General features: G+C 37.3%; 1 protein-coding gene across 5 annotated transcripts in view; it reads right to left on the reverse strand.

Moving 5' to 3' along the window:
* Positions 1 to 965: 965 nt before the first annotated feature.
* The window catches only part of LOC129245096 (serine/threonine-protein kinase Pak), a 35,127-nt gene continuing 20,152 nt past the window's right edge, over positions 966 to 15,940 (reverse strand). For 4 of the 5 annotated variants that reach the window (XM_054883098.1, XM_054883090.1, XM_054883081.1 and 1 more), the window contains 5 exons: positions 5,554 to 5,719; positions 4,799 to 5,446; positions 2,870 to 3,648; positions 2,190 to 2,408; positions 966 to 2,118 (listed from right to left, as the gene is read on the reverse strand). In XM_054883098.1, the coding sequence (XP_054739073.1) occupies positions 2,035 to 2,118; positions 2,190 to 2,408; positions 2,870 to 3,648; positions 4,799 to 5,446; positions 5,554 to 5,719 (1,896 nt within the window). In that variant the 3' untranslated portion in view covers positions 966 to 2,034. The remainder of the gene's footprint in view (positions 2,119 to 2,189; positions 2,409 to 2,869; positions 3,649 to 4,798; positions 5,447 to 5,553; positions 5,720 to 15,940) is intronic. The other variant, XM_054883112.1, reaches the window with a different exon arrangement.

Genomic DNA, 15,940 nt, shown 5'->3' on the forward strand with positions numbered 1-15,940 from the left:
TTCCACCAAGAACTTAACTGTTGTTAAGAGCTCTGCCAAGTTTCAGAAATTTCAAGCGTTCCCATCGCAATAAAGATATACACAAACGAAAGTTTTTTTTAACAACAGATGGCTACAAGAGCTGCCTCTTTTTTATGTAGGGAGGGTTATCTCCCAATGATGGAAATAAGTTTACGCGAAAACTAAAGTAGAAAATTTCTGTATGAAAAATGTGCCACACAAAGCTTAATAAATCCTTTTTTGCTGACATAACGATTTCTGTTAGGCCATGAGTAGTTCCGGTTCTGAAAGCGAGTTTACAAGCCTTGACATACCAAAAATGACATGGGAATTTAGGGATTTAAATGTGGGTCCAAGATTGGGCCCATCACAGAGGCGTGACGTCACCGGCAATTGGTTCTCAGCGAATTTAACACAATCAGCTGATAAGTTATGAATCGGTTTGTTTACGAAAAAAACTGAGATTGTGTTGGTGATATGCGAAAAAAATTATCATGGTCTTCGCTCATGTGTCTTCATTGCCGTCTGAACAACGACTGATTGCACGAGTATGTCAATACGTGTGAAGTGAGCGGACAGAATTCCCCGTTGACGTAGGAGTCGAATTTATTCTCACAACATTCTTTTTCATCATAGTTATTGACCAAACCCGGTAAATGTACCATTCTTGCCACGATCGGCGCCACCTTATTATTCTCTCCATTGTTGTTAGAATCAAAGTCATGAAGATAAAAATTTCATTAAACTACGTATTATAGAAAAAAAGTGCCTTTACATTCAATTTAATAAAAGAAATTCGATTTCAATGATCAGGAAACACAGAAGTACATAAAAAATAATACAATAATAATCTCGTGAATAACGGAAAATGCTTATTTCACCATTTGTATTGAATATCACTGTAATGAGAAAACCAAATTAAAATAAACAAAGTCTTAAAGTTTTCTATTTTTACAAATATATAATATATTATATAAATAAAAATGTCAGTAGAGCGGTTTTAGATGTCACTTGTTCTTGTTTTCTTCTTTACTTAACTTTCGTTAATTATAATTTATAATTATGTATAAAATGCTAATTATAATTAAGTTGTATGCAGTTAGAATGACGTAGTCTTACAAAAATTGTCTCAGTTTCTCTGTTAAATGTATGTTTCTTGTATGTATTTATTTGTTCTCATGTTAAAGTACTAACAACAATAATTAATCAAATAAAGAGTAATTAAAATAAAATAAAAACTTACTTAAAATGGCATTTACAACGCCTCTCTAAATTGTTTGGAGATGAAATCTTAAACGTATGAAAAATTAATTTCTTCCAATAAATTTACGCGAATTGAGTTATATTTCGATTGAAAATACATATGGTGCCTTGCGAAGTGTAAGAAATGTGTGAGAGTCGGCAATTGTATCAATTCAATTATTTTTCACTCTCAACAAAATGATCAAGTTTTGTATATGAAATTAAAAACAAAGATGGATTCCTGAAAATGTTCAACACTGGCACTTTGCCAGAGAAGCGTTAATTTTTGAAAAGTTTATTTAAGCTCTCTAACTGTGTTTTAAAACATTAAGCAATATTAAATGACAATAATAATTACGATTCCGCATATTTATAATTTTTAATCCTCCTCTTTCTTGTAACCCTTTTTTCCAATTTCGCTTTCGCATTTTCACCTTGCTTTTGTTTTTCATTTTTCTGTGTACCACTCGATCACTTTATGTTTAGATATAGGTATAGTATAATTTAATGGGCTTCCTGCTCTCTTTTCACGCCTTATAAAACGTTTAAATACATAATTAATATATATATGTATATAAATATAATATGTATGTATAAACTGCAGCTTTGCAAGTGTGTATGTGTTGGTCTACTCGTGTTGCCTTGTGTGTTTGTGTTTTGTGTATTACAATTTTTTTTCATTCCTAGTAGTAGTGGTTGTTTTTATATTTATATGTATATTATTATTTTTTATTCAAGTGTTTAAGTTCTAATTTCATCACTTTCGCGTAAATTAAATTAATTCTTCTTTAATCAGTTTCCTTTAGCGGCTTCTTTGGCAGCCATAATTAGAGGCGTTAGGCTAGCCAATGGACGTGCTAATTTCAGGAAAGGATGCTGTAGCGAAAGTAACAAAAATATATTTTTGATTAATGAAAGAGACAAGGAACAATTTAAGCACGCATTACCTTCAACAAATCGTGCGCACTCGCACGTCTCTCGACATCAACCTCCAAACACTGATCTAGAAAATCTTGAAATACTGTCGATAATTTCTCTTTCTCCTTAATTTCCGGCTTGCCATTTGTGGCAATGAGGTACAGGGCTTTCAATGGGTTCTCGTTCAAATAGGGCGGCTCACCCTCAACCATCTCAATTGCCATAATACCGAGTGACCACAAGTCAACCTGCGTAGAGAATAACACAAATTAGTTTTAAAAGTTTAAAAGCTTTAAAAGCTAACAAGTAGGCCAAAGTTATTCAGTACAAGTTTAACTGCTGTGACTTTTTATACTAAGGACATTTAAATGAAGCTTTCAAAAATGTACTGGAAAATGTGGTCCTTAATACGCATTGGGGAATATCTGAGGCTAAATATCAATCGTTTGCTGCAAGAATGTCATAATTCAAAAAACAATTTATTTGTTGAGAAAAATGGATACAAAACCTCATCTCTTCTTTTCTGTCGTGTGTGAAATTCTTAGCGATTTCTATTAAAATTGGGTATTTATTTTTATTCAGGCGCCAATAGTAAATTTAAAACTTTAAATCCGGCTTTCTCTATATTTTGGTTTTTTGGTTTACGACACTCTTCCAATAATGCTGGATGTATGCAATTCCGCGCCTAAAAGTATGCAATTTCACTTACCTTTGGGCCGTATTGTTTGCGTGTTACCACTTCTGGCGCCATCCAGTACGGTGTACCCACCATGGTTGTGCGTTTCGACTGTTCCGGCGAGATTTGCGCGCAGAAACCAAAATCAGTTAGCTTCACCGAACCGTCGAGGCCGAGCAGTATGTTATCACTTTTGATGTCACGGTGTATCACCTGGTTGGAGTGAAGAAACTCCAATGCCTGCAGCACTTCACGACATACTGCTGCTATTTGACCTTCATCCATGCACGTTTCCGTGACGACATCGGTCAATGAACCACCAGGCAGATATTCCATCACCACCCACAACTCCTCGGACACCAAATAGCTGTCCAAATAGTTCACCACATTCGGATGTTTATTCTCTCGCATCACAAGAATTTCGTTGATGATCAGTTCCTTCTTCGGCTGTTGCGATAAGTTCATCTGCTTGATGGCTACCTCCATGCCGGTTGAGGATTCAATCGCTGTATACACAGTGCCCGAAGCCCCCTGTCCAATCTTTTCCATTTTTGTGTATTTGCGATTCGGGTCGCCTACCGAAACGATGGTTCGCAGCTTCTCCAATATTTCCTCATCAGACATTTTCTTTTTCTTGGCGGTGCCGGAACGTGGCTGTGTGGCCGCCGCTGTGTTCGGTGCCACCGTGGATGGAGTCACCAATTGTGCCGTTGCCGTTGTGGTGCCTTGTTGCTGTTGCGCCACTGCTGCATTGATCGGTGCAGCTGGTGAAGCGGTCAAGCGTTTGGTTGTTGGGTCGGTAGAATATATGTCTGCAGTTGATGCGTCGCCATCCGCCGTAGCGAATGTGTGCACATTAGCGGCAGCAGCAGTAATATCACCAATGACGGGTGTGGCCGGTGTGATTGTAGTTGTTGTGACAGTTGTTGGCGTTGGAAGAGGTGGTGGTGGCGTTGGCATTGCCACAGATTCACAGATCGAGGAAGACACCGAGGGACAATAGATGGGTGGCAGCAGCAATGCATCGTCGTTAAATGATGGAAACGATGAAAAGGAGGAAGCAGAAGAATCGTGATTAGTCGTCGTTGCATTACAATCGATAAATTGCAAATGAGTGCTAGCAGTGGAGTTAGTACTTGTTGTATTTGTGTCAACTGTTGCAATGTTAGTAGTAGTAGTAGTAGTGGTAGAAGTAGAACAAGAACCAATGACACCAATAATACTCGTATTACTACTGAGATTACTGGCAATGGTCGTCGACGTAGTCAACGTTGTGGTTATAGTACAAATGCAAGTCGATGCATGCGTTGCGACAGGCTCAACATATTGCTGTGGCAGAGACGGCGCAGTCACAACGCACTCTGATGTTGCTGTTGCTGACTTTGCTGCTGCTGCTGCAAGCGAAACAGAAACAGAAAACAAAAACAAAACAGACGAAACAACGAACGAAACAGAAGCAGACGATATGCAACATTCAAGTCAGTTATTTGTTATTTGTTAATTTTTTGTTTTGTTAATTGGTTTGTAGTGATACAGAAAAATTACAAGTGTTAAAGCGTATGAAGTTATAAATGCATACAGCGACCACGAAAATATGCGAAAGGTGATTGAATTTATTGAAAATCAGCTTGACGCAGCCGATAATTCATCATTCTAAAACACCAACGCGCACATTTTCGCCGGCAATAATATTCCCGTATATATACATATGTATGTATGCTGGTGTTAAGCATGTGAAAACGAGGATGTGCGAGCTTGAGTATGCAGATTACACACGTGCCAACAAATGTGTAGTTATTTTCTAACAAATACAATTTTTAAGTAAATTTTTAATTGTAAATTTATGCAAAATATACCACTCTGCGTTCTGTTGGAAGGCGTGTAACTCGCTAAATGTAATGTTTACTACTAACTACTAACAATATTATTAACAAAAAAATCTTAATGTTATGCTGTAATTACTTTCGTTATTTTTGTTCTTATCCAATGTTGTTGTCACAGTTGTTACTGCTGTTGCGGCGGCGGCGGCTGCGGTGGCCGTAATTGCGTTATTCGGCGTGCGGTATTGTTGCTGTTGCGGTTGCGCCACATTATTCTGATGTTGGTGTTGATGCTGATGCTGCTGTATTTGTTGATGCAACGGTGTAGTTGGTGTGGCCGCTCGAAAATGGTCGATACCCTCCGACACTCCACTCACTCCCTCAATCGGACGCGTATAGATTGATTTCGTACGTTCAGGTCGCGACGCAATCGGCGGTGGCGCCGGTTGTGGTGCACCAAGTATGTCATCTTCATTGGCGGACGAATGTTGCGAAGATGAGGAGGCAGTATTGCCACCAAAGTTATACGAATGCGACTGACTCAAAACGCCGCCATGCGTCTGATGGTGATTCCCATGCACAGTCGGTACACCAATACCACCACCAACGCTGCCCCCCAATTGACCTATCAATCCCACCGTATTCGCATTAGAATTGGCATTTGGACCGCCAAGGCTTAGATTACTCAGGTTAACGCCAATCAAATTACCGCCACTGTTCGAGGCGTGCAACTCAGAGTCAGTTGGTGTGCTGCTGGGACTGCTGCTGCTAACACGACTTAACGAGGAGCCTGCAAAATAAACATTTACGATTAACAACGCTGAATTTATACAAATTATGTGTACATATCTACACATGTGCAGAAGTAAGTGCTGTATTCTTTTGTATTTCATTTACCTGAATGCGTCGTGATGGCATTTGTCATGTACTTGGAACTTGGCCGCTGCTTTGTTGTATTGTCAAACCACTTGAGCACATCCAGCACAGCTTGTGGATTATTCTTTTGTTCTTGCTTGCTGATGTTCGAGTTCATCAGCAGGCGTGCCCACGCCTCCGGCATGCCCTGTAAACATAGAGAAAAGTTTGAAATTAATAAGTAAGTAAATCCAGACCCGTAGCGATACTCGATATTTGCTGTGCTTCGGATATAGTAGTCAAATGAGCGTGCTAGCTAGCCAAACTAAATTCGGTTAATTTGAGTTGCTTGTGCATATGATTTACAGTAGCAATACAAAGATAGAGTGTAAGAAACGAAAGGTAGGTAGTAATTTGCGCAGAGGAATAAAAAACTATAATCACACAAAAAATTGGCTACTATGCGCGGGCCATTGTAGTATTGAGTATAAAGCGTATATGTATTTTGCTAGCCATTGCCAACTGCTAAGTAGCGCTGCAAAAAACAGTTTTTGGCAATTCGATAATGAATTGCGTTGCGAATATGAAATATTTAAACTTAATTTGCATCGAGGAGTCACAGATATGGCTAACGTGAAAATGTGAGGACGGGTTGAAAAATTTACAATTAAGCGGATATACCGTCGTGGTAAAAAAAATAGCAGTGTGCTTAATGAGTAGGCATTTAACAATTTTTTTTTTTTTTTTTTTCATTTTAATATGAGATCGTTACGAGAACAATTTAACATTAAATCAACTTCCAATAGTAAAAGTAAAGTAAAATGGTGCCAGGTCTACATTACCGGAATGAGCCGGATATGTCGTCGACCAAGGACGGTATTATTAGCAAGCAGCATTAAGGCGACGAGAAGTACACGCAATCGCCAAATCTTATTCCGATTGCCAATTTGTCGTGTGGCATTAAAAACAGCTACATATTACAAATTAACAAATTGTGGCTGGTAAAGGGTGTTTCAAATGCCGACCTTCGTTGATTTGTAATGACGGTATGGCAACTATCATTATCGAGTATTAGAAAATGTTAAAATACATTAAAGTATTTACACAGATTGTACCAATTTAGTTCACATTTTATTTCTGAATTAAATCAAACAACAATTCATAGATACTTTTTAACCCCTAATTGTTATAATTTTTTAGCTAAAAATGAGATACGTTACCAGAACGACCCGGATTTATATCGGGTCAAGGATTGTCACTCCAGCAGCATTCCCCGTTCTGGTATGGGGAATGTTTATGCTGTTACAACAACAAGTGACTCTGTTATGGTAGAAGTACGCATACGCCATGCTGGCTTTTGGCCAGCCAAGTTAAAGTGCTGCAAAAGAGAAGCTAACAGAAGACTCCCAATACTGTTTTGAAGAGTTGAGAATTCTCATGAAGAATTGAAGGAGTAGAGGAGGGTGAATATTGAAGATGACAATAAATTAACACGTTCCCTGTCCGCTGAGCCACATATGGTTCAGGAAACGTGCGCCTGATAAGCACTGATACGTTCCTGAGCCATATGTGTGTCAGCATAGAAAAAGTTCCCTGAACCACATGTGTTTCATGAACATGCAGAAGCAAAAATGTCCCTCTACGCTCATGGACCATATGTGTTTCAGGTAGAAATACCCTACATCCGTTTTTTTTAGTTATTATTATTACTAAAGCTATCCTATGACTACAAAAAAACAAATTTTTTAAAAAACCTTGTTGGACTTGTCGGTCAATTTTGCATTTTTGTATTGGGACAGGGAACGTGTTAAATAGATATGAAATCGAAATAAAATGTTTTATAGCGTCGTTTTTCATTATTTAATAGTCGCCCCTCATATATGGAAAGTATGTAGCAGCTAATGATAATTTTATTTCCACTAGGTAAAAATACTGTTATGCATTTGATCATGTATGGGAATTAAGAAAATATTTTAATGGGCTTTAACCCATTTTCCTGCTAAATATGCTTAACAAAAATTATAAACTGTGAATTAAGAAAAAAATATATACAGTTTGTCAAGAATATCTTTGCATAGTGAAGAGAAATTTAAAATTTTAGCTTTGATCGAGAATTCCAACAACACATAAAAAAGCAAACAAAAATGTATGTATGTACATATTCCATTACTGTATTTGTCTACGACTATTAGGCGCCAACAGTTATTAAGTAAAACACACATTATAAAAACAACAACAAAAAAGATGTTTACTTTATTTAAAAAGTGTCAAAAAAATCTTTGCATAACTGATGAAAACAACAAAAAATGCAGTCTTTCGGGGTTAATATTTTGTATGTCCTTCTAGGGCATCAATTACCGCTTGAAGACGACTTCGCATTGATTTAATTAGTTTCGGAATATCATATTCCAATGGTATTTTTTCTCACTCTTCTCTGATGAATCTTATTAATTCAGTTTTATTAGTTGGCGATTTTTATCCTACCTTTCTTTTTAAATGAACCCACAAATTTTCGATTGGGTTAATGTCGGAACTTTGGGCAGGAGTATCAATAACTTTGGTGCAGTTGTAGAGTAACCAGGACCTTCATAAATAACATTTATGTTTGGGATCATTATCTGGATAGTATTTGTATTTAAATTTGTTCGAATTTTTTCGGGTCAACAAAGCCGAATTTTCTAATACTGGAAGTAAATTCGTTTTTTAAAATATCAAGATATACTTCCTTGGTCAATATTTCATCCAAAATTTTAATTTCACCCACTCCCATTATTGATATACAACTCCAAACCATTACTGACAGTTTTCCAAACTTTACGGTAGGGATAATATTTTTGTTTTGTAGTGCTGTGAGAGGCTTACGCCAAACTTTCTGGGGTCCATCAAGGTAGTAGAGCATTATTTTCGTCTCATCTGAGAAAATAACGTCATCCCAGTACTCTGTGGGAAGTGCTCGGTGGCAAATCGCAACCTTTTATCAACGTTTTGTGCTGATAACAGGGTTTTTTTCCTAACCACTCTTGAAGAATATTTGTGTTTTTGCAACACTTTTCGAACAGTTTCATGAGAAACTCTTAACCCGTAGTCTTTTTCCACTTGAAGAGCTAATCCTCTTGTACTGCTTTGCGTCACTTTTTTTGGTCTGCCTGTAGATCCTTTCAACTCGAGTCTTTCTTCATTTTCAGCACGGTCTATTATAGGTATTATACACAGTTCTAATTTTGAGGGAAAACATATCGGCGATTTTTCTGGCTGATTTGCCTTTGTAGTGATTGAAATACACTAATTGAATAATATTTTTTGAAACTCGTTTGCCTGGCATTTTTTTATTCAAATCTGAGATCACTTGAAGACAATCACTTAATAACTAAATAATTTCTTACACCTTTCACATTCCATTTGCAAAAAAAACCCAAATGAATGAAATTGCATGAAATGAATGAATATGCAAAGATTTTTTTGACACTTTTTAAATAGAGTACACATCTTTTTTGTTGTTGTTTTTGTAATGTGTGTGTTTATTTAATGACTATTGGCCCTTAATAGTCGTAGACAAGTACAGTAATGGAATGTGTACATGTGAATTCTCGATCAAAGCTAAAATTTATAATTTTTCTTCACTATGCAAAGATATTCCTGACAAACTGTATATATTTGTTTGCCATTTCCGGTGCAAGCAAAATGAGTGACTATTGAAGAGACTATTTTGTCGATAAATTTTACAATCTCTAGTTACGTTACCTTATGATGGTAGTCGGTTTGTACGACCAACCCACTTAGACCTTATGGGACCGTTGTGATACCACTGTGCGATACGGTAACCTCATTAATTTTCCTTCGTGGAACCATTTCGTAGCTCTTATGAAGCGCAAGATTGGTCCCATATCCACGCCAGACAGTTCTCGAAGAGGTCTTATTAGTATATTGAATAAGAAGAAGTTATATGGGCGAATATACTTGATGAACTTGTAAATCTGACTAGACCAGATAATAACAGTATCTATATGTATATCGCGAAGTTAAAATTAGAAATTAACCTTTCAACTTGACCGTAAGGCTCCATGTGAAATTGCATTTGAATGAAAATATTATTTGCTTAAACCTTAGCTTACTTTAGGCCCGCATTTGTTTTAAAAACTTACATTATTTTTTATTATACAATTTTTATGTTACCGATTCAAACTTTTACCTACAGGTCTGACGAGCCTTAAAAACAATAAAGGCTTCTTCAGTTTAGAATCGGTCAATCAATAATTTTAGTTACGGGTGGTAACAAAGACAACTATAAATACCAAGGTTTAGTAAAATCTCTTTAAATATAGACAGTCTATTGAAGACGAAGTTGAAAAATTTGTTCTAGATACACGTTTGAAAATGAAATTAATCGCAGAAATCGTTGGAGTATGAACTATAAAGGTTTTAAACTTCTTTATATGTTCACGGTCAGCGCAAGTTGGAGGCAATGTTCAAGCGAGTTTTTGAATTTCAGTTAGAATTCTCTCTTCTGTCCCTCAATCCATCATGGGATATAGGGCATCAACCACGCCTAGGCGCCATCTTGTGCGATTCTTGGCAATGTACTTTAATTCTCTCCAGCTCTTCCCGATGCTTCTAGCTTCCTTTCCGACTTAAGATTCAAGAAATTACAATTAAACATTTATTTTTATTGGAGACGAGCCTTGGATTCATCACCAAGAATCTGAGTCAAAAACAGCAGTCGATGCAGTGGTACAAAATAGGTGCACCGCTGTTTAAGGAGTTATCGGTATCACAACGGGCTGGAGAAATGAGATCAACAGGTTTTCCGAATCAGATGGTATCTTATTGGTCGATTACATCGTGCGATAAAAATGAACTTATTTTGTTGCCCAGGAAAAATTTCATGTGTACGTGAAGCTATAGATTTTATATAGTAATACTGCAAAATTAGTAATTCATTTTCTCATCATTTTAAACGTAAATAAAGGCATCCATTGCATATATTTTCTTTCATAGAAGGGAGTTCAACTATTGTTTTGTTTTTGTTTAAGTCATTAGAAAATTTAAAAGATATTCAAGAACTCATGTTCTAAAGTGCGAAAAGTAAACAAACATTTCTTTAACAACTAGATTTGTCCTCTTTTATTTTAGTGTGTATAAATACTTCAAACAATTTTTTTTTTAATTTAATCTTTGGAAACTTTAAGGACCTTTAAATGAAAAACTGAGTATGCAGCGCTATTATATAAAATCAATAGCTTCACGTAATTATGAAATTTTTCCGGATACCTTTTTTTGTTGCACGGTGCTATAAAGAAAAAGGGAGAACGCTACGCTACATTAGACCAAAAAAGGAAAGGAAAGAGCACAGAAACAGAGGAATAAGAAGAGGAAAATGGATGCGAGGTGAGCTTCTTTTGCATGACAATGTGCTCGGTCGCAAGAGTCAGGAAGCGAAGAATGGTCCGCGCACAAGCATGGTTTCGAAACATTTAATCCTCCGCGGATTATGAAGTCTAGAGTGTGCTATAAATAGTGGGAAATAGGAAAAACTAAGATTTTTTAGTGACAAATGAGAGTGGTGGCGCGGCCTGGGGGCTGTGGGAAGGGAGTTCCATCATAAAAACATGTCTATAACCTTCATTGGGTGAAAATATGAATGTATAAAAATTTTTACGCCATTTGGTGTTGTCGTTTCGTACTGATGCGCGGACAACGTACAGACATTCACCTTTATAGTATAGATATACGTTTGACTTTCGCCCTTATTTTTTTTTACTATAAACTAATTTATAGTTCTTCTCACAAATATTTGTGCTTTAAAAATATTGATGCATTGATGCAGACAAACAGATGCTACTACACGCAATATCTAATATTATCAAGCGGCTGTCGTCAGAATACCGACATATTTGTAATACTAGAATTTCGAAACTAAATAATTTATAAATTAATAATTGTAGTATTTTAAATAATTGTCAATACTAAAATAAAACTAAATACAAATGTAAGCAAAGGTCGTATACCAACTTCAATATTTGCATAACGGTAAGTTGAGAGAGCTGGTTGTAGAAGCAATGGCTATAACTATTATTATAATGCATACATACATATGTATATATAAATACATTTAAATACACACTGAATGAAATAACAACTAACTGCAAGTAGAAAAAGCGGCAAAGCATTAATCAGAAAGGAAATTTCGTGTGAAAGTATGTATGGGTGTTGAACATGTATGGGTTAGTGTGGAAGTGAAAAAGTGTAAAGAACTTTTCTAAAAAAACATAAAAAACAATTGGCACAAAATTAAATGTAGCACTTTTCTGCGCGCATTTGGGATGCGAGGCGAGGTTTTTATAAAGGCCCTCAAGTGTGCATAGCTATTGCCATTTTCCTTGTGATTTTCTCTTACTGGCACTAATGTCATTTATATTGCATTCACTGTCCAAGTCGATACTTACTTTTATCGGCAGCTGGTATGTTAATGCAAACACGCACGCGCAAAGTTCCAAAAAAAATTATAACAATAAATATGAAGTAGTAAGGAAGAAAGAAAGAAAGAAGAAAAAGACCACAAATAAAGTAACCACCAAAAATACAACTAAACACAGCCTCAATTTGAATATTAATTTTTTTTGTTTATGTTTTTGAGATGCACATTTATTGTGTGTGAACTTTTTGTTGTTGTGGCTGTGCTGAAATTTGTTTAAAGTAATTTTTGCATTTGTTTAAATGAGTTTTGCTTGTTGCAGTTTGTTTTTGACATCGTATGCAACTGAAAAAAGCAGCGAAGAAGCAAGAAAGCAAAATTGTCTCGTACTACGTTTACACAGACGTTTTAAAATACATTCCTTCGAAGTTTTAGAAAAGCATTTTTCTTTTAATTTTAAATTCAAAGGGTAAGTAAAATAAATAGTGTTCGTATACCTTCTATTCAAACAAAAAAGTGGTAATTGTTTACCCCGTATGCGATATTACGAATGGCACAAGCGAATTTTTTCATGTAAAGAAACGCCCAGGCTCAGTTTTTCAAAGTTTGTTTAAGTGTGATGAATTTTTAAACTGAGTTTAACACCGTAAAACTGGAAAGCAAATTTAAACTTGCACTGCAGATTGGAGGGACCTATACTTTTATGCCGCCTCCGAACGATGAAAGGTTTTTATGAGAAGCAGAAATACACTCAGAAGTTTATCGTTGCCTGCTGAAGGGTGGGCACTATTTGAACTGATGTCTATAATTTGGTGGTTTCAAACTCGGGACAATGACGTGGTAGGCATGAAGAAATCTAATCGGTTGTGACGGTGGCATGATTTCATTAACAGCTTGATGATTTTGAACGTACAGCGTTTGAAAGGGGAAATGAGAATTATTGGCCGATAAGATTCCCCTTGGTTGACGGGTTTTCCAGGTTTCAGTAGTGTAACTACTCTCCCTACTTTCTACTTGTCAGGGATAATGAGAGTGGCTAAGGACAGATTGAAAACCCTACTCTCAATGGACCCAGGTGTTTCAGCATTAGCATATTTAGTCCGTCAAGGTCAATGGATTTTGATGACTTGGTTTTGTTGATGTCCGCCTGAACCTCATCACAAGAGAAAGTAAGTGGCGTACTGTTGTGCGTTAGTTTGTGCAGTCGTCTGATGGCACGACGCTTGGATCTGTCGGCCGGAGAATGCAGTATGAATTGCCGGCTAAAATAGCACGCGCATTTCTTCGAGTCTGACGAAGTGCAACCGTTGAAGGTGATGACCACCTTATCGTTGTGCTTCGTCAGGGACCTTACGGTGGACCAGAACTTACTCACACCAGTGGTGAAGTTACAGGTCTTCAGGGCTCAACCAGTTTGGTCCGATTGTTTTGAATTACCAGTTGCCGAATCTCCGAATTGAGATCCCTTATGCGGGTATAGCCGAGATCAACCTGGCACAGGTGGTCACGCTCATTTGCTAAAACGGCTGCTTCGGCTGAGAAATTAGGACGTATGTCCCTGATCCTTCCAGCAGGGATGAAGCGAGCCGCAGCAGCTGTGAATACCTTGGGGATGCGTGTTCGCCTACACGCACATCAGTGGGGATGGGAATAGCGGCGAAGGTGTCCTCAGTGAATTCCGCGAAGCCGGCCCAATTAGCTTTGTTGAAGTTAATATAGACCGATGATTCGCGGAAACGAAGTCGGCAGGTCTCTCAATCGAGACGACAATGGAAAAGTGGTCTGATGCAAGTTTGGCAGGCTTGATGGCAAATATCGTGATGCGCGATGGACTATGAACGCTAGGCCACCACCATTGTCTGTGGACGTTATAGCTATCCTGGTTATCAGGGAAGAGCTAGCATGCAGCTTGGTTTCTTGGACCGCAGCTATTGAGATTTCGTGTCGGCTCATAAAGTCGACTATCTCATCTATCTTGCTAGTTAGTCCGTTACAGTTGAATTGCAGAAGCTTGAAGCTTCTCGGTGGGACTGTTGTAACTCGGGGTGTGAGGGGCACGTGTGGCTGTCTACGGCGGGCTTGCTGTGCGTTCCGATGTTGTTGTTGCGGTCATAAGTTCATAAGGCAGGTACGAGAAGCATTCATGTACATGTGCATGTATTCTATTGTGACCAACGAGGTATTTTGATCTTTTGATGACCGTTTTCTCAACTAACCACTAACCCTACGTGCATTTTATAGTGGCGTTAACGTATTTTCGTTCTCTCAAGAGCTTATTAAACTCTCAAGCCGATATATTTTTAATTTCCTAGCTAGATTCAAAGTGTTTGAGTGCGAATTGTAACTTTCAAATAAATAACTCGTGAGCTGCCGTAGTTTCGACATTTTAAGACATTTGTTTGACGGATTGCTGAGCGAACAAAAATAGTCAAAAGGCACTTTAAAGTGAAGAACAGTTTATCGTTTCGCGTACTCTAGTTATTTATAAGATGAGAAAACGACTGATTAATCTTGGGACCTTTAAAGTAATTTTACTTTTACACTTTACAAAATACACTTTACCCATACTGTTCAATACTCTAAACTCGCTTTTCAGTCCACGTAGTGATTTACATTGGATATCTTCTATGAACTCGATCCGGTTTCCCCAAGAATACCCTTTGTTGTTGTAGCGCTATTAAACATTCCCCATAAATTCCTGGACTGTTATCCTTTCTTCGCAGAATATTTTAAGCTATTACAAAAACAATAATCGTTATTTGAATATTCTAAGCAGGCTCTCTATCCATTGACACGCTTAGGGTCACTAATTAAATAATTTGGACTTTATGTGGGCTGAAATTCTCATTGGTCTCTGAATGCGTAGATAAACTAAATGCCATAGCTACAAAAATAGTATCAAACTTCTTTAGACGTAAAGAAAAAAGTGGAAATTGATACATAACTTGTCAATGACAAATAGTAGCAAAAAAAAAAATCTATACATACTATATACCACATTCTAAATCCTCCTATGAAGTGGGGCTATACACTACCAAAGGGGCGCTCAAGAGAGAATATGGACTACTGAGAGATCTGCAATGGAAATAAAGAACAGGACCACAATCTACTGGCAGAGTACATTAGGAAAAGATTTTGAAAACTCATTAACTTCTCCATGAATAATTTAAGGTTTCTGACTGGTATTCACTGGTTTCAGAAAGTGCAACTTGAATACTGATCTTGAGACATGATGTATGTACAATATATCACCTCTTACTGTCAATCTCCCAACTTGAATCCTTCTAGCGGTGAAACTGTTAACCCCGACCATAGATTTGGTATCTCACAAAGTGGGAAACTCCAGTGGAAGGAAAGGGAACGTAGTAAATGGGTAATCTAACTCTCCTAGAGGGGCGAACCAACATTGTGGCAGCAATAGACTGCACCAGACTGTAGTGCTAATGATGATGATGCTGACTGGTATTCACTGTATAAACGATTCACATAGCCTCGCCATACGAGTATGGTCGAATAACTCATTCCGCTTGCTTCACATGATCCCGATTTCTGAGCGAGAAGTTTTCGAATCATCTTTTTTATTTGGTAAGATTTAGTTGAAATACTTTTAAGAGTAGAGTACGGAATTGAATCCTTTCCATCTATCTACCGTTGGTAACAAAGCTGTAATAAGCACAAAACAGCTGATGTTCATTCACTTTTTTGAAAGAGTGAAGTAGCTCATACGGGGTATAGTAAAGCGTCAATTGTTGGTTCAAAGCACATTTTACATAAGTTGCAATCTATACTCTAAAAGTACTTCTATTAATATATATTGGGCCCAAAAATATGCAACGTCAGTATTTCGGCTCGATTTAGCTATTGATGCATTCGAATTAGGTACTGACGCATTAATGATGTTTCACGCTGGCATGTGGAAAGAATACCTGCTACTAAAAACCGTTACCATATTTGGTAAATAAATCTGCTGGAAATAAAATATCCGTTAACGTGCAGAATGTACCTGCAAGAGGAATG

Source organism: Anastrepha obliqua, chromosome 1 (assembly GCF_027943255.1).
Source record: "Anastrepha obliqua isolate idAnaObli1 chromosome 1, idAnaObli1_1.0, whole genome shotgun sequence".
NCBI classification, from domain to species: Eukaryota; Metazoa; Arthropoda; class Insecta; order Diptera; family Tephritidae; genus Anastrepha; species Anastrepha obliqua.